General features: G+C 44.5%; 1 protein-coding gene across 2 annotated transcripts in view; it reads left to right on the top strand.

The window, feature by feature from the left end:
• The window catches only part of CUNH9orf85 (chromosome unknown C9orf85 homolog), a 41,582-nt gene extending 31,635 nt beyond the window's left edge, over positions 1–9,947 (top strand). Inside the window, exons 3-5 of one of the 2 annotated variants that reach the window (XR_012220017.1) lie at positions 5,969–6,082; positions 6,261–6,457; positions 9,482–9,620. Coding sequence is in view for 1 of the 2 variants with exons in the window: in XM_073543733.1 (XP_073399834.1) it covers positions 5,969–6,082; positions 9,482–9,647 (280 nt within the window). In the remaining variant the exon portion in view is untranslated. Of the gene's footprint in view, positions 1–5,968; positions 6,083–6,260; positions 6,458–9,481 lie in introns of both variants that reach the window. The other variant, XM_073543733.1, reaches the window with a different exon arrangement.
• The last annotated feature ends 9,131 nt before the right edge of the window (positions 9,948–19,078 follow it).

Here is a 19,078-nt window from a genome sequence, read left to right on the forward strand (position 1 = left end):
GAGTCACATTACAAATGTTATAATTAAATGATAAATATGCACTGCTAAACTACAACCGCGTCCATAGCCCCGCCCCCTTATGACCAAAGCCGCGCCCCTGTCACACCTCCATCCCCGCCCTGCCGGGCCATGGAAGAATGGTCTTGGTTCAAGCCGGTCCCTGGTGCAAAAAAGGTTGGGGACCACTGATATAGACCACTCAAAGTGGCTTCAAATGTGATGTGGTCCGTAAAAATAAAATGGTGTTGCAAAAATGAGAAATTGCTGGTCAACTTTTAACCCTCATAACTTCTTAACAAAAAAAAAATTTGGTTCCAAAATTGTGCTGATGTAAAGTAAACATGTGGGAAATGTTACTTATTAAGTTTTTTGTGTGCCATCTCTGTGATTTAAGGGCATAAAAATTGCGAAATTTTAAAAATTTCACCAAACTTCCTTTTTTTTCACAAATAAACGCAAGTTATTTGAATGAAATTTTACCACTAACATGAAGTACAATATGTCACGAGAAAACAATGTCAGAATCACCGGCATCCATGGAAGCGTTTCAGAGTTATTACCTCATAAAGGGACAGTGGTCAGAATTGTAAAAATTGGCCCGGTCATGAACGTGCAAACCACCCTTGGGCTTTAAGGGGTTAATGATAGTGAAAATAAATGTTATATATACTTCACAAATACCCTGACCTTGGATCATTATAACACCTGGGCAGGTGAATACACATGAGTTTGAACCTGCAGCTTAACTCTCCATATATTTTGTAGATGATTATAGTGATACTGCAGTTTAATCTGTATTGTAATGCCCATTTGTGTTTTATTATCTCCACAATCGCTGTTAATTGAACACAGACTGTAGAGATTATAAAGGTAATACAACTTGTGTGTGTATGTATAGTTACCTACTCAGGAGTATTAGTGAAATCATGATGCACAAAACACAGCATCGTAAATTCACTGATACACCTGGCTACTTGCTAATGGTATTGGGAGTGTAAAAACAGAGAAAGCACTCAGTACAGGTATCAAAACAGGTTTTTTTTATTAACATACCAACAACAGGTATCAAAACAGTTTTTTTTATTAATATACCAACAAGAAATTTTTTTTACACCATTTGCTTTTGCCATTCCACCCGTCCTACATCTGAGTTGAAGTAGGCCGCAAATTGGTCCCTCATTTGGCCAACTTCAACGGATGACCTGAGAGGGTGCTGTGTAAATTCAGGCAATGGATTAGGAGCAACATCATCAAGATCTAAGTTCGGGTGCTCACGAGCAATTGCAAAATTATGTAGAACAACACAGGCCTTCACCACCTCAACCACTGTTTCCAGTTTCAGATTAATAGCTGTGCCAAGAATGCGCCATCTAGATACAAGTATACCGAAGGCACACTCTACTGTTCTCCTGGCCCTGGTCAGCCTGTAATTGAAAATTTTTTTGTTGTGGTCCAAGTCCCGGCTGGAGTAGGGCTTGAGCAGGTTTTGGCACATCTGGAATGCTTCATCACCAACCATTACTAAGGGCTGTGGCGGAGCTTCGGTGTGGGGAAGAGGCCTTGGCATGGGGAAATTGAAGTGGTTGCCATACAACCTCCTGCACATGTCTGAGTTCTTAAAAGCCTGGGAGTCATTCCCATGGCCAAATGCCCCAATGTCCACTGCAATAAACATAGTCTGCATCTGCAATGGCCATGAATACAGTAGAAAAGTTCTTTTTATAGTTGTAGTACTCAGAGCCTGTTCTTTTGAGCTTGATAATCCAGATGTGTTTCCCATCCACCGCTCCCAAACAGTTAGGGAAATTGCAGACAGTCCAGAATCTTTCGGCGATTTCCAACCACTTTTCTGCGGTTGGCAGGGGCATGAATTCCGGACAAAGAACGTTCCGCAAAGCCCGGCAGGTGTCCGCTACAATTCCAGACAACGTGGAGATTCCAATCCGGTACTGGAAGTGCAGTGAAGGGAGGGTCTCTCCAGTAGCCAGGAATCTGTGACACAAAGAAAAAAACAAAAATTAATATTTGTGTTTAGGGATTTTTGTACACACGTAAAAGTAAAAAAAAAAAAAAAAAAAAGATTATATATCTGCAGGCTTTTGTTCAATGCATGCCATAAAAAAATTACCGCGGCCTTTTGTTAACTACATGGCAGAACTATAATTCTGCCAGATTTGGAAGAGTACATGTTGCAACCAATAAAATTCTGCAGGCATTGGTTTTGCAAAACTACGTACCTTAATGTGACCAGGAGCCGTTCCTCAGGAGTAATCGCACGCCGGAGCTGCGTGTCCTGTCTCCGGATGACTTCTTGTACCCGACCAAGCAAATAGTTAAAGGTTTCTTGGGTCATCCGGGTATAATCCGTAAATTTCTCCGTGTTTGCCTGTAGCTCGCTGTAGAGGGTGTGGTACGCTCCCCGGCTCTCCTGGAGTTCAATAATGGGATGTATCCACAAACGCCGCCGCTGCCGTCTTCGCTGCCTCTCTCTCTCTCCCTCTGTTCATGGCAAGCAACTGCATAAGCCTGAGTTGTCCTCATGTCCAGATCCAAGTCAAAGTAAAAACTCTTCCAGCGCAGATCCATGTTTCTCAAGTCAAATGCAAGCAAATGTGAAGAATTCAGCTGTAAACAGGGTCTATATAAAGAATTTCCATAAGACACGCCCACTGCTGTCCCATTGGTGGAGTGTGTTGCAAGAATTTTTCAAGGATTTTTTCTCCTGTGAAGTGACACCATTGCGCATAAAAAATGCAAACGCATGAAAAACGCTTACAAACGCATAAAAGCACTGCTATTTTTTTGTCGTTATGCGCACAATAATGCTACAAAAAACGCAGCGTTTACAAGCGTTTGCATGTGCTTTTCACATGCGTTTCTTGTGCGCTCGTTACGCTGCGCAAAAAGGCGCAAGTGTGAAAGTAGCCTAAAGCTGGAGTCACACATAGCAATCTCGCAACTTTTGTGACGTAACAGCGAGATCGCTGTGTGTGACAGCGATCAGCGAGTGGCCCCCCTGCCGGTATCGCTGATCGCTGTAAGAAACCTCTGGACATTTTTTTGGTCGCTGGGCTCCCGCTGACCAGCACGCATCGCTGTGTGTGACAGGCGGGAGACCAGCGATCAGGTGTAAAAAGCAGAATTAAAATAAAAAATATTGTTGTTCTCACCTTCCGACGTCCCGCGCAGCCTTCCTCTCGCCACGCTCCGGTCCCAGTGATCCTTTGCACGAATGACCGTGAGACTTTGCGCTCCCGTGAAACCGTGACGTCTCGCGGTCATTCTCGCAAAGGATCACTGGGACCGGAGCGTGGAGAGAGGAATGCTGCGCGGGACGTCGGAAAGTGAGAATAACAATATTTTTTATTTTGATTCTATTTTTTACAGGGATGGCAAGCGATGCCGGGCGCTCGGCATCTCTGTGCTGATCGCTGGTGAAGCTGTCTGTGTGACAGCTCACCAGCGATCACATAGCGACTTACCAGCAATCCTGACACCTTGATATTGGTGTCGGTATCGCTGGTAAGTCGCTATGTGTGACTCCAGCTTAAGTCACACAGTAGTGTGCAGCTCCCCACTGTGAGGAACAGCCATCCTGAGAAGAGGTGGCATGGCTACATCCCCTGTTCTCTGCAGAGAAACAGCTATTATCAGGAGACTGGCTGATAGTACTCAACATGGACAAAACAGAATTCATCATCTTTCCCCCATCTCACGTGACCCCCCCTACGAACCTATCAATTACAGTAAATGACTGCCCACTCTCCCCAGTCCCACAAGCTCGCTGCCTCGGAGTAATCCTTGATGCTGATCTCTCCTTCAAACCACATATTCAAACCCTTTCCACTTCCTGCCGACTTCAACTCAAAAATATTTCACGCATCCGTTCATTCCTCACCCAAGAATCTGCAAAAACCCTAGTCCATGCCCTCATCATCTCTCGCCTTGACTACTGCAACCTCATGCTCTGCGGCCTCCCCTCAAACACTCTCGCACCCCTCCAATCTATTCTAAACTCTGCTGCCCGACTAATCCACCTGTCCCCCCGCTATTCCCCAGCTTCTCCCCTCTGTCAATCCCTTCACTGGCTCCCAATTGCCCAGAGACTCCATTACAAAACCCTAACCATGACATACAAAGCCATCCACAACTTGTCTCCTCCATACATCTGTGACCTCGTCTCCCGGTACTTTCCTGCACGCAACCTCCGATCCTCACAAGATCTCCTTCTCTACTCCCCTCTTATCTCCTCTTCCCACAATCGCATACAAGATTTCTCTCGCGCATCACCCCTACTCTGGAACTCTCTACCACAACATATCAGACTCTCACCTACCATCGAAACCTTCAAAAAGAGCCTGAAGACCCACCTCTTCCGACAAGCCTACAACCTGCAGTAACCACCGATCGACCAAACCGCTGCACGACCAGCTCTACCCTCGCCTACTGTATTATCACCCATCCCTTGAAGATTGTGAGCCCTCGCGGGCAGGGTCCTCTCTCCTCCTGTACCAGTTATGACTTGTATTGTTTAAGATTATTGTACTTGTTTTTATGTATACCCCCTCACATGTAAAGCGCCATGGAATAAATGGCGCTATAACAATAAATAATAATAATAATAATAATAATAGTAACAACATTGAGCTGAACACTTATTTAACTTCCCAGATGGAGGGGGAAGCAGTGAAGAGCAGCTCCTGTCACACCAGCCTCCTGATAATGTTTCCTTGTCTGCATTCTGAGGTGAGGTGGTGGGAGCGTTGCCAGCTTCCTGATAGTAGCCCTGCAGTGAAGAAGACATTATCAGGGACTGGCTGCTGTTACTAAATGCCAGGATAAGTCCACACTGAATTACAAGGGTTCTAAAGATAACAGAAGTGCACAGGTCATCTCATCTTTATAGTTTGAGGATAGGGGAAGTACATTTTTTTTTTTTATTAATCTCCCGAGTACTCCTTTCATAATTTTTGCAGTAGGGCATTCCACAGTCTGACTGCCCTTACTGTAAAGAACCCTTTCCTATGTAGCTGCCAGATTTGCCTTTCCTCCATCCGTAATGAGTGCCCCCTGGTCCTAAGTATGGTGTTTGGAAGGAATAAGTCATGTGACAGTCTTTTGTATTGACCACATATTTATACATATAAATGAGATCTCTGAGGCGTCTTTTTTTTTTTTTTTTTTCTAAGCTAAACAAGCCCAACTTTTCCAACTTCTCATTATATGAGTGGCCTTCCATCCCATATAATAATCTAGTTGCCCACCTTTGGACTGACTAGTTTCTGAATATCCTTTTTAAAATGTGGAGCCCCAAACTGGATCCCATATTCTAGATGTAACCTCACCAGTGATTTATAGAGAGAGGTAATAATACATTTGGATCACCAAATTTTATTCCTTCTTCTATACACCCTAAAATCTTGTTTGCTTTTGCGGCTGCTGCTTGACATTGAGTACTGCTGCTCAGCTTACTTGTAACCAGAATACCTAAGTCCGTCTCCTGTTCTGTAGTCTCGCGTATACTTCCGTTTATTGTGCTTTACTGTACATTTATCAACATTAAATTACATCTGCCATGTGTTTTTCTCTTATATAGATCCTTTTGTAATATTATAGAAACTCTATTTGTTGTTTGATTAGCATGTTAGTCAGTCTTACAGCCGCATTGGGCCCAAAAATAAAGGGACCCACATCCACCTCCAAAGCAGGTTGAATTTTGCATGATAATAAACTTTTGGACTGCAAAGGGCCCATATATTGTTCTAACACAGAGGCCCTCTTCTGCCTGTGTTCACGTCTGCTAAAGAGTATTTTCTAGTACAGAATCAGTAATCAAATAATTACTTTTTAATCTCCAAACTCCAGAAACTGATTAACTGTAAGTAGCAACACCCGAGCGTTTTGTGTTCTATAATATTTCTGTTATACATTGTGATTTTTAAATTGGTGTTTTTTTGTGCATTTTCAGTGTGAAATGCCTGCAGAAGACAGTGAAGGAAGCTTATCATATTATCTGCAAGCCATGCGCTCTTCAGCTGGAACTTTGTGCCAAGTGTGGAAAGAAAGAGGACCTTGTTGTGTTGTAAGTAGAAGATACCGATAGATTGCAATGACTTTTAGTGCTGATGGCATTCTTATATCTGGACAACCTAGAGATGGAAGTATGGTCTGACTGTCCCATTCTTTGACTCTGATCCTTCTTCATGTAAACCGTGACGTTGACTTGTTGCCTTATGGTGCTTTCACATTACGTTTAACAGGAATATAACTGGGAAGAAAAAAGCACAATAGTCTTATGCAATGACAATACGGAGTAGGGAAAAAGTGAGAGACACTCACCTTGCTGAGTTGCTTAATGGCAACACATGAACGGCATGTAACAGCTGCTGCACAGATACCGGTCGAGAGGATGACCACAGGTAGAAGGAGAACGACGGGAGGTATCACTCATGCGCTGGTGAGATAGAATCCTTATAATCAAATTGTTTATTAGAACAGGTTTACAAGTCAACACGTTTCAAGGTCACGCCAGACCTCTTCATCAGGACAAACCATTACGTTTGGTTACACACTCGGTGGCCCTGTCGGGGCATATGTCCAAACTCCCAACAAAACGGGATTTGGGCGTATGGGCCATACACTATAGTGATGCCGGCGGAGCGAATGTTCACTTTGCTGTTAACATTTTACTCCATGACCCCTTCGGCTTACACCTCCGAATCCCATTTTGCCAGGGGTTGAGGTTCAGATGTAAGCCTGACTGGGCCACCAAACAGGTGCCTAAACACAGTGAGAAAGCACCTAATACTTATAGTAGGTTTACTGCAAATAATTCTTTAATACGTTATTGAAAAACTGAAAGGACTAACCCTCTCAACATTCATTGCATCTTCGACAACAGAGCTGTCAGTCACTTCTCCAATGTAAAATGTAGTATGATGTTGAAATTCAAAATGGCAATGAATTCAGAATGCATTTTACCCTGGAACAGTCTTCCTGCTACGGATCTTGTCTTTTTTTTATGGGGTTGCCAATTTTTAGCACCTTTTTATCCTGATTTAAGGGTAGACTAACGTTATTGTCACTGTGGCCTGTATGAATGTCTCTTCTGCAGCAGCTCTCCTCTCCTACTTGTATTAACTATTGTGCCAGATCAGAGTGACTAAATGTAAATCTCATGTAACCATGTGAATGGCTTTAGCCACTACTGAGCATGTTTACTCCCATTTGGTATTACGCTGACATCAGCAGGAAGCGGATTCGTGCAGCGGCCCATAGTACTGTAAGGGAGGTACCTTTTTCTGCAGCTTCTCTTCACTCCTATTACACAGATGAAGGGTGGTATAGCTGTCTGTGTGCATTGGAACATCACCCTACTACAAAAATGAGTATTGCAAGTTATGGAGAGGATGCTGGCTATATACAGCAACTGACTTTCTTGGACCCGCTAATGTATAACGGTGAGAAGTGCTGCTGGTGATTGTGGGATAAGAGGGAAGTACGGCGAGTATCATTACTACACAGTACTCAGTCACTTCTTGTTCACTGCTTTTTAAGTATGGCCAAGTTTTCAGGAGCATGCAGGAAATACTGTATTGTAGATATTGTGCCCACGCGGTGTGGCTTATTCTCTCATGATTTATCGAGCAATTTAAAAAAATCAAGTAAAAATCAGAACTGAACAGCTATACAAAAGAGACACAAAGATAAGGCCAAATTCTACTATAGTGACGGTGCATAATTTTCATGTCTAAGTAACCTATCCTGCATTGTGTGCTGTTGTCTTACTTGGCCCGGCTCCTGTATCCACGGTTGTACATAGATGTATGGCACAACGTACCGCAATGATTTCCCTGGCAATCAAGCGTATTGGACTGTGCAAACATTATAGTCAGGAGGACAATGGCAGTTTGAAAAGAAGGCTTTTATGGGTATTTTATTCCATTGAACCTAGAATAAAGCCTCCTTCTTGTCTGTTCCTGCTCAGGTTTAGAATAAGTTCTAGCATATATTTCATTTCAAGAGCCTTATTTCTTAAAAATTTTCATTAAGTGACCTGAGGTGCATGACTGTTCTTGAATGTCTTAGTCCATGGGGTTGGAGTTGTCTCATGAAGACCAGAACTGTCCTTCAAGCTTGACTTCCGCCCTGCCGGACCCAGCCCATAAATGCATTACATGGACGGCCATTTATTTTCTGGTCAAGTTTTTCCAGGTGAAATATGAGTAGCTGCTGCGTAGAATGTCATGGCATGTACAGAATAAAGGTTCCCAGAGGAATGCTTGCTCCTGGGGAAGTACTTCCCTTATGTATTTAGTTTACGCTTCCTATAAAGTGGGCAATACAGTTCACAAATCGCTTACACAAGTTCCTGTCTCCAGTAACTTTCTTGTCTCAGACACATGCTGGAGCCAATTTCACGGAAAGCCACTTGAAGACGTATTCCCATCACTTGATGATCTCTGGAATCCCACTGTTTTGGAAACACTTTCATTGTTTTTCCCCTGCACTTCAGTGCTCCAGCCATCAGCTATGCAGAGAGCATTATTCTTCAAGTCTAGGAGCCTTGCCATGGAGGAAAAAGTTAAGAGGACCCTTCTTTCTCAAGATTAGTGCGTGTCCCAAAATTAGACCCTGTAATCTCAAAATGATGACAAATTTTATGTAAAATAGTAAAACCCCTTTACAATGAATTTATTGCTTGTATTTTTTTACTTTTTGTAACCCATATAGTATAACATATTCTTCTGTCTGATTGAATGGACCTTGGATAATAACTGGTGCCTAGTGATCACTCGTTCTAAAAGTGTAGTGAGCATGCTCTGTGACTGGGCAGCGGCCCTTAAATAGGGAGGGGGGAGGATGTGAACGGTGTCCACCACCTACTGTGATACCTTACATGGTAATCCTGCCTGTGATAAGGCAACTGCTGACAAGTCATCTCAACAAACGTGTTGGCCTACTGCCAGTTTCTGTGACCAGAATAAAACCTGCAAGATTTCAATGTTATTTTAAAATATAGACAGGTAGAATTAGGAAAACATTAACGTCAAGTTGTGTTCCAACTCGGCAGCCAGAGTGCCACCCTCATGTTTGTTATGCTGCCAGTGGGTTTGGCCTAAATAGAAATAAAAGCTTGTTCTCTACTAGACGAATGGAGCCCCGGGTAACTTAGTTCTCCGCACAATTACTAATGAGCTACATAATACAGTAGCAGAATGTCATCGTGGACCCAATGAAACGTTTTTATAGGTCATTAAGTATTACTGCAAAAATAAGGAATATAACACTATTTCCACTTACTATCAGTGCTAATGACGTGCACAACCACTATCTATCTACCAAATTGGTTATTATTGAGTGAGTGCCATGTCAAGATTTCTGGGGTGCCTACAGGTGTTTAGTTGAACCGGACTATTTTATTGAATAGCATTACAGTTAGTATAGACTAAGTAAACATTTTCTTTTATTTTTATTCCAGAGCAAAAGATCAGCAGACAGACATATCTACACCTAATGAAAATGATGATTGCGAGGCAGAAGACAACTTAGATTTCCATGTAGAGTTGGAATCTGAAGATGATAGAGAACTTGCCAAGGACGTGAACAGCACACAATGTGAAGACAGTGCAGTGACCAAAAGATAACATCTCCAGATCCTTCTAATGAAGACTACACAGTGACCTATCTACAGGAACCATTTATCCTGATCCCAGGGCCCCATAACAGTTCAGCCACTTTTCATCCATACCTTATAGCCAACAAGAACTGTGGGATGTACCTGTGCCAAATTGCTGTTCCAGAATGTCACATTTTAAGATCTAAGATTTTGTTGCATTTTTGTGACTTGGTAAAGCTTGGTACACGCCATTTATAAAATGAGGTGTAACTTTTTGCTATGTGATATTTCTACAAAATAAAATGAGACACCAGCCTTTTTAAAATGAGGATTTAAAAAGTTAGACTTCCCAATATTCTACCACAGTTATTTGATAGACCAGAAAGTCTGATATTCAGAACTGTAGGACATCACAAAACAAGTCCGGAAATTGCATTGAAAAGTTGCAAAATTTTGTCGACACTCTGAATTGCTCAAAAATATTGCGCCTTTTTGTGTTTTCATGCCAGTTTCTTCTAGCTTTGCCAAAATGAGTGGCGTTTGCGCTCGGCAGGGGCGAGATGTCACATCTCCTCTAATTCATGATGAGTAAGTGGGATTCTGTATTTTGTCAAGCAGCGCATGCAAGTCCATAAATTATTTCCATAAGAACTGGTGTCATTTCTGGCTTGGCGTACTCGTCAGACACTCCTATTTCATGAAGAGGAGTGCAACTTCTCATGAATCAGTAGCGTCTGATTCCGCCATGCCTCCTCATCAAAACCAGCAAGAGAAACTCCAGTTTCTTTCTGATTTATGTATTTTATCATATATAGTTTTTTATAATCTTTTTTTCTCTAGTCACCTTCCACGACAGCAGTATCGGAGGATGTTTCCACGCCCTAATGGGGGACAGGAAACAGGTTAAATACCCCTCCCCTTCCTACAACCACCAGTGTTTTTCCTGTCCCCTATGGGGCATGAATAGGTTTCCTGATGGTGCTGCCATCGTCAGCGATCTGGGGCACCCAGGACTACTTACTGCTGGGCACCTGACGTCGGGGGGCTCTGCACGCTCTCCTCCATATGCTGTTCCCGTCTCCATATTCTTCATGTGATTCGGGACCTTTTCCCACCCCTCCTGTGCCTCCTCAGGGGGGTAAAGCGGGGCGGTGATGTGCAGCCGGGGTGCTCTTGCAGCTCCCCGGCATCATCCTCTCCTTATGCCGGCAGAATCCAGATGCCATGCGTACCGGAAGTGACGTCAGGCCAAACTTCCAGTTCACTTCCTGTGCGTTCCATGTTGGAACGCACACGGTCCCGGCCTGTGTTGGGATGGCTCTGGATCTGCTAGCATGTTGGGGCGTTCCCTTTGGGGTTCCCCTGTCGACCCGGGGAGGAGGAGCACAAGTGTGAAATGCTGGGACCTCGGTTATTTAATCCTGGTCTGGGGATGCCTCCAGGTAAGGCCCATTGTCTGTGTCTCTGTTTGACCACTGTAATAAGAAGTATATCGTGGCACAGCTGTGTTGGTGCTCAAATAGGTTCCCAAACCAATAGAGTAGCTAAACAAAATTTGGCACTCAACTCATGAATAATCCGTTGTAAAGCTTTTAATGCAGTCCAAAATAAAACGTTTCGGTCATCAATGGACCTTCATCTGTATTCCGACCTGGTTGGGACAGGTCAGTGAGAATAACCAGTCTTGAGAAGGGAGTTGTAGTATAGAATGCTTAGTTATTAGCATCATGTGCAGGATAAAGAGTAAGGCGTCCGGCATGAGCCGGAAATGGTGGCCCTGTGCCAAAAGAGGGAAATGTACAAATGATGTCCGGATCTGTCGGGTTGAAAATATAAGGATATCTGTAATAGTATAATGGTCATGTATCCTTGCAATAGTAGATCAAGGTATTGAGAGTAACTGGTGGTGGCATATGTGCCCGTATCCAACACGGTGTCTGCCGCTGGTTGGTATGATGCTACATCCGGATGATGATATATCAGGATGCCGCGCGTACCAGAAGTGACGTCAGGCCAAACTTCCGGTTCACTTCCTTTGCATTCCATGGTGGAAAGCACAAGCTCCCGGCATATGTTGAGATGGCTCTGGATCTGCTGGCATGTTGGGGCGAAATGCTGGGACCTCAGTTATTTAATCCTTCTCGGGGGATACCTCCAGGTAAGGCCCATTGTCTGTGTCTGTGTGACCACTGACGGACTGACCATGAACGGCGACAAAACCTCCCTTTCTGCTTCTGCAGAGCCCAGCGTCCACCCTCCTACTGTAAGTAGTGGATGAAGGTCCCTTGTTATCTGGGCATGTTCTAATGGGAGACTTAGTCCACCTTTCTCTCTCTCTTTAGGGAGACAGTTTCCCTGCCCCTAAGAAGGATAAAGTGCCCAGCCGCAAGTGTGGTATATGTGCTTCCAAGCTTCCCTCAGCATATAAGAAGCTTTGCCAGCCCTGCACTGATGATGTGTTGAATTCTGAACAGCCATCCCTGTTGGACAGCATCAAAACACAAAACCTTCATTAACACCTTTACCCCCGAGGGTGGTTTGCACGTTAATAACCGGTCCAATTTTTACAATTCTGACCTCTGTCCCTTTATGAGGTTATAACTCTGGAATGCTTTAGCGGATCTTGGCGATTCTGAGATTGGTTTTTCGTGACATATTGTACTTCACGTTAGTGGTAAAATTTCTTCAATATAACTTGAGTTTATTTGTGTAAAAAAACTGAAATTAGGCAAAAATTTGGAAAATTTTGCAATTTTCAAACTTAATTTTTATGCCCTTAAAATAGAGAAATATGTCACACAAAAAGAGGAATACATATTTCCCACATGTCTACTTTACATCAGCACAATTTTGGAATCAAATTTTTTTTTTTGTTAGGAAGTTATAAGGGTTAAAAGTTGACCAGCGATTTCTTATTTTTGCAACAAAATTCACAAAACCACTTTTTTAGGGACCACATCACATTTGAAGTCAGTTTGAGGGGTCTATATGGCAGAAAATACCCAAAATTGACAACATTCTAAATACTGCACCCCTCAAGCTGATCAAAACCACATTCAAGAAGTTTATTAACCCTTCAGGTGTTTCACAGGAGCAGAAGGAACGTGGAAGTAAAAAATGAACATTTCACTTTTAGTCACAAAAATTATGTTTTAGCAACAATTTTTTTTATTTTCACAAGGGTAAAAGGAGAAAATGGATGGATAAAGTTGTTGTGCAATTTCTTCTGCGTACGCCGGTACCCCATACGTGGGGGGAAAATACACGGCAGAGCTCAGAAGGGAAGGAGAGCCGTTTGACTTTTTCAAACCAAAATTGGCTGGAATTGAGCTCAGACACCATGACGCGTTTGGAGAGCCCCTGATGTGCCTAAACAGTAGAAATCCCCCACAAGTGACCCCATTTTGGAAACTAGGTCCAAAAGGAACTTATCTAGATTTGTGGTGAGCACTTTTAAGCCCCAAGTGTTTCACTAAAGTTTATAACGCCCAGCCGTGAAAATAAAAAATCCAATTTTTTTTCCCACAAAAATGATCTTTTAGTCCCCAATTTTTAATTTTCCCAAGGGTAACAGGAGAAATTGGACCCCAAAAGTTGTTCAATTTGTCCTGAGTATGCTGATACCCCATACGTGGGAAAAAATACTGTTTGAGCACACGTCAGGGCTCAGAAGGGAAGTAGTGACATTTTGGTATGTAGACTTTGATGGAATGGTCTGCGGGCATCCTGTTCCGTTTACAGAGCCCCCTGATGTGCCTAATCAGTGAAAAGAAAACCCCACAAGGGACATCATTTTGGAAATTAGACCCCCAAGGAACTTGTCTAGATGTGCCCCCTTTTTGGAACTAACCTACCTGTTGTGTAAATTTAAGTAAATTAGTAGTGCATAGAGGTGTGGTACAGTTTGAAGCAATCTTTCATACACAGGCCAGGCTTTTCGGGGAAGGTGTCGCATTGATAAATGGTGTCCTTGCGTATTATTCCCCTTTTGTAACACACTCGGCACCTTTTTTGCGACTTACCTCTTTTTCCAGATTGCGGGACCACCCCTGGGAAATGCTGACCTGGTACGATACGAGCACCTTCAGTTCCAGAAGTACTGGGGCCTGTTCCTTCCTGAGTGCCAAATATCAGGGCCTTAACCACTACCTTCTGGAACTGACGGTACGCCGTAACAGTGTAGCCTGCACATCGTAACAGCAGGAAAGTGTTGAGCATTGCCATTTGTACCATGTGCATGGCCAGCTCTTTGTACCACACTTTGGCCTTTCTCAAAGCACTACGGTTGGAGGAGTTGATCAAAGAGATCAATGCCCCCTATGTTTTTGTTGTACCCCAGTACACAGTCCGGTTTGCAGACCTGTGTAGAGATACCTTGAGCAGTGCTTAGGGCGCTGCCATCACCATGTATGGTGGTCAAGAGAAGTACATCCCTCTTGTACTTGACCACCAGCAGTTGGTTGCTACATTGGGCTCTGCTGTCACCCCTTCTGAGCATCTGCCCAAGTAGCGTTTTCGGGAGGCCTCTCTGATTTTTGCGGACAATACCGCAGTCTGCGGTACCTTGCGCAGAGAGTGATTTGAAGAGTGGGATGCTGGTATAAAAGTTATCCATGTTGCGGTGATAACCTTTATCCAGCAGTGGGTGCACCAAATCCCACACAATTTTCCCACTCACTCCCAGGACAGGAGGACATTCAGGAGGTTCAATCCTGATGTCCTTTCCTTCATAAACTTCCCTTAAAATGAACTAAGGACTCATCCAGGCAGATGTCCCTTTGGGGCACGTACACTTCAGCAAACTTTTTGTTGAAGTGTTCTATGACCGGCCGAACGTTGAGCAGACGGTCAAAGTTGAGGTCATCTCGTGAGGGACACTGTTCATTATCGGTATAATGCAGGAATTTGTGGATGGCCTCCAAATGCGTCTGGTCCATGACCATTCGGAACACTGGAGTGTTGTATAAAATATCAACACTCCAATATTGCCAAAGTTATGGCTTCTTCAGGATCCCCATGTGAAGGACCAGGCCCCAATAGTGCATGATTTCAACTGCGTCTACAGGAGACCAGTTAGAAAATGATGAACTGGGGTTTTGTTCCAAAAATTGATGAGCATATAAATTAGTTTGGCCCACCATGAGGTTAACAAAATCCTCAGAGAAAAAGACTTTGAAAAAATCTATTTCTGTGAGGCCGGTGGTTCAGCAGAACCCAAGGAGGAAGATGAGGAGGAGATGAGGATGAAGAATCCGAGAAATAAAGAAATGTGGGATACTTTCCCTCGCTATCCCATGTCGGAGGCAAGGAAAGCATATGCCTCCTCCACTGAATATCACTATTGGGATTTTTTTAACGAAATATGGTGCTTGTGTCAAGTACTTTATTTTTAACTGTTTGTGTATGTGGGAGGGATAGTGCTTGGTGCAAACTTATCTGAAAAGAAAAAGCTAAAAGAAAAAAAGAACCAGGGAGAGAAAAATGTCTGTGAAAAGAAGTGTAAAACAACAGGCATGAGCTCTGATGAGTGAACTGTTTCACTTATCAAAGTTTGGCGGCTGCTAAATGTGCGCACGGAGGGGGTAAAAAGGGGGTGATGGGGGATTGGGGTAAAAAAGGGGGGAGGGGGGTGATGGGGATTGGGGTTGATGAAGAGAGATCGGGTAGGGATCAAAACACTTACAGTTGTAGTCTCTTCTCTCTTCTGTTTTCAGCAGGGATTGTGGTGTCACAGGCTTCTGTGGCATCACAAGGCCCAGTACAGCAGGAGATCTAGCAGTGTGACAGCTCTGCAAGCATCTTCAGCTAGTGTGAGGACCTCCAGTGCGGTCACAGACAGGTCACAGAGCGGTCACATCGATCCCATCAATCAAAGCTGACCCTGGTGACGCTGGTGTTGCTAGGCACCAGCCTAGGATCAGAGCTCACAGCTCCAATCCTAGGCAGGTCACCAGCACGGTCACACTGCGGCTGTGCCCTGTACTTGGCGTGATAGACGATTACATCAATAGCGCCAATCAGCAGCTGCTGGCCATGCTAGGCCTTTCCTAGGCACCTGCCTAGGATCGGTGCTCTTACATCATCGATCCTAGGCAGTTCCCAGCAGGGCACAGCGCGGTAACACCGTGTAGCAGCTAAGTCCGCAGTCCTCTACACCTCAGCTAGGAGGGCTCTGTGGCTGAAATGGAGTGATGATCCTCTAAAGGCCCCGTCACACACCGATCTCGCTAGTGAGAGATCGCTGTGTGTGACGGGGATCAGCGACCGCCCCCCCCGGCCGGGTATCGCTGATCGTGCAGCATCGTCCTGGGCCATTTTTTCATCGTTGCTCTCCCGCTGGCCAGCGCGCATCGTTGCGTGTGGCAGCGGGAGCCAACGATCAGTGAGGCTCCCAGCGCTCTAAGCAGGCGCTGGGAGCTGGTCTCTAAGGTAAATATTGGGTTACTAAGCGGCGTGCATCACTTAGTTACCCGATGTGTACCTTAGAAACCTGCGTGCTGGCAGCTCCCGGCACGAGCATGCAGGTTTCTAAGGTACATATCGGGTAACTAAGTGACGCGCGCCGCTTAGTAACCCGATATTTACCTTAGAGACTGGTGCTGATCGCTGGTGAAGCTGCAGCGATCATGTAGAGATGCACCAGCGATCCTGACAAGGTCATATCGTTGTCAGGATTGCTGGTGCATCTTTATGTGTGACGGGGCCTTAAGGCTAAGCTTTGCACCATTCCCTTTCAGGGTCACTATATTTTCAGTCCAGCTCTTGATGAGATCTTTGGAGAAAGCTACGGACAAAAAGAAAGCGCTCCCTGAACAGAAAAACCCTAAAAAACATTTTTTTTCGTTCCTACTGAGATCAGTCTTCCCAGAGGGAATATAAAAGGAAAGGCAAATCAGGCCATTGGAGCTATCCAAAAGGTGGTAAGGGCAAAAATATCCTTGTCCCCATGACCAGCAAGCTCCTGACAAGCAATGACTGCTTCCCTGTCCGGGGTCGACTCGGGCTTCCTCACTAGGTGGCAGGCCATCTCCTTGAACCAGTGGGTCCTCCGTGCCATTTGGGACGGATTCAAACTAGAGTTCGAGAGTTTTCCCCCTCAATGCCTGAGAATTACCTCACTACAAAATCTGCACCTTCAAGACTCCTTACTGTTAGGTCTTCAAGGTCTGCTTCAAGCAAAGGTGATCTCTTGAGTAGGCAGGGGCCACTATTCTCGCCTCTTCCTAGTCAAGAAGCCCTCAGGGAAGCACAGAATTATCATCAATCTGAAACCCCTGAATCAAGTGATCACATACAGACGATTCAAGATGGAATCGATCAAATCGGCAATCCCACTCATTGGACAGAGTTGAGTAATATCTACAATAGGTCTGAAGGATGCATATTACCATGTGCCAATCCACCCAGATCATTGGAAGTTCCTCAGATTTGCAGTTTCCCATGGTCACCGGGTCAGCCATTACCAATTCAATGTCCTCCCATTTGACATTTCTTCAGCACCACGGGTATTCACCAAGATTATGACAAGCAGTAATCTTCATTCATCATCGGGGGGGATTTGCATTATTCCATATTTAGACGACTTCCTCATCGTAACACCGTCTATTTCCCGTCTAAATCTAGATGTGGCAAAAGACTTTGGAAATTCTGAAATCCCTGGGCTGGATCCTAAATCTGGAGAAGTTAGATCTTCATTCTTCACCAAGGAAGAATGCTCCTGGATTCATAAAATAGCATCCTCCTTGCCCAGAGATCGTCAACTCAATCTTTATCAGAGGATCTCAAAGTTCAGAGACCAGAGGGCTCCCACCCTGAGGGACTCAATGTCCATCCCGGGATCGCTGACATCATGCATCTAGACAGTGCCCTGGGTCCAAGCCCTTACACGAGTACTCCAGACTCCTGTTCTCTCGCCTTGGGACAAACATCAAAATTCTCTGACCAGGAGAGTTCCTCTTCCCGGTCATGTGAAGTCTTCCCTTGCATGGTGGCTAAACTACCGGAACCTCCTGCGGGGGGCAGGTGCGATCAGCTTCTCCTGAAGATACTTCAAACACCAGTCAGAGGGGTTGAGGTGCTGTGGTAGAGAAAACCCACTTCCAGGGTTTATGGTCCCCAGACATCAGATCCAGTTCTTAAAACCTCAGAGAACTGAAGGTGGTAGAGGAAGCGTTGAAAGCCGCACCAGCCCTTGTCCAAGGTCATCATGTATATGTCTATTCCGACAATATGACCACAGTAGCATACCTCCGTCACCAGGGGGGCACGAAGTAGATCAGATTGAAGTCAGTCGCTGCAAGAATTTTTTCCTGGGCAGAGAAACATCTGTCCATTACAGAAGTCCATCTGAAGGGGTTCGCCAATGCTCAGGCAGACTTCCTCAGCAGAAGGGACGTCCATCCGGGGGAGTGGTGCCTCGACCAAGCGATTTTCTATCGCAGAAAGACGACCTCTTTCATCAAGGTTCCCTGTTACATCCGGACCTTCACAGATTGAACCTTGCGGCCTGGCTACTAAAGCCAGAATCCTAAGAGCTAAGGGGCTTTTGGATGAAGTGATACAAACTCTCCAGAAGAGCAGGAAGCCAGTGACCAACACCATTTATGGCAAGGTTTGGAAGAAATTCTCAACCTGGTGTTCGCCGAACATTCCTGATCCCTTCCATCCTAACATTGCTCAGATTTTGGACTTTCTTCAAAAAAGGCTTGATCTAGGTCTTACTTGCACCTCCAAGGTGCTAGGTGTATCAGTTCTTAGTTCTTTCATTGACCAGAACTTAGCTAGTCATTGCTGGCTAAAGCGTTTCATAGCCTCAGCAGCTAGAATCCGGCCTAAACTTTGTAGCCGTATTCCCCCTTGGGATTTACAGTGGGGAAAAAAAGTATTTAGTCAGTCAGCAATAGTGCAAGTTCCACCACTTAAAAAGATGAGAGGCGTCTGTAATTTACATCATAGGTAGACCTCAACTATGGGAGACAAACTGAGAAAAAAAAATCCAGAAAATCACATTGTCTGTCTGTTTTTTTTTCATTTTATTTGCATATTATGGTGGAAAATAAGTATTTGGTCAGAAACAAGCAATCAAGATTTCTGGCTCTCACAGACCTGTAACTTCTTCTTTAAGAGTCTCCTCTTTCCTCCACTCATTACCTGTAGTAATGGCACCTGTTTAAACTTGTTATCAGTATAAAAAGACACCTGTGCACACCCTCAAACAGTCTGACTCCAAACTCCACTATGGTGAAGACCAAAGAGCTGTCAAAGGACACCAGAAACAAAATTGTAGCCCTGCACCAGGCTGGGAAGACTGAATCTGCAATAGCCAACCAGCTTGGAGTGAAGAAATCAACTGTGGGAGCAATAATTAGAAAATGGAAGACATACAAGACCACTGATAATCTCCCTCGATCTGGTGCTCCACGCAAAATCCCACCCCGTGGGGTCAGAATGATCACAAGA

This window comes from Dendrobates tinctorius, unplaced genomic scaffold (assembly GCF_039654945.1).
Source record: "Dendrobates tinctorius isolate UK_male_01 unplaced genomic scaffold, ASM3965494v1 ptg000134l, whole genome shotgun sequence".
NCBI lineage: Eukaryota > Metazoa > Chordata > Amphibia > Anura > Dendrobatidae > Dendrobates > Dendrobates tinctorius.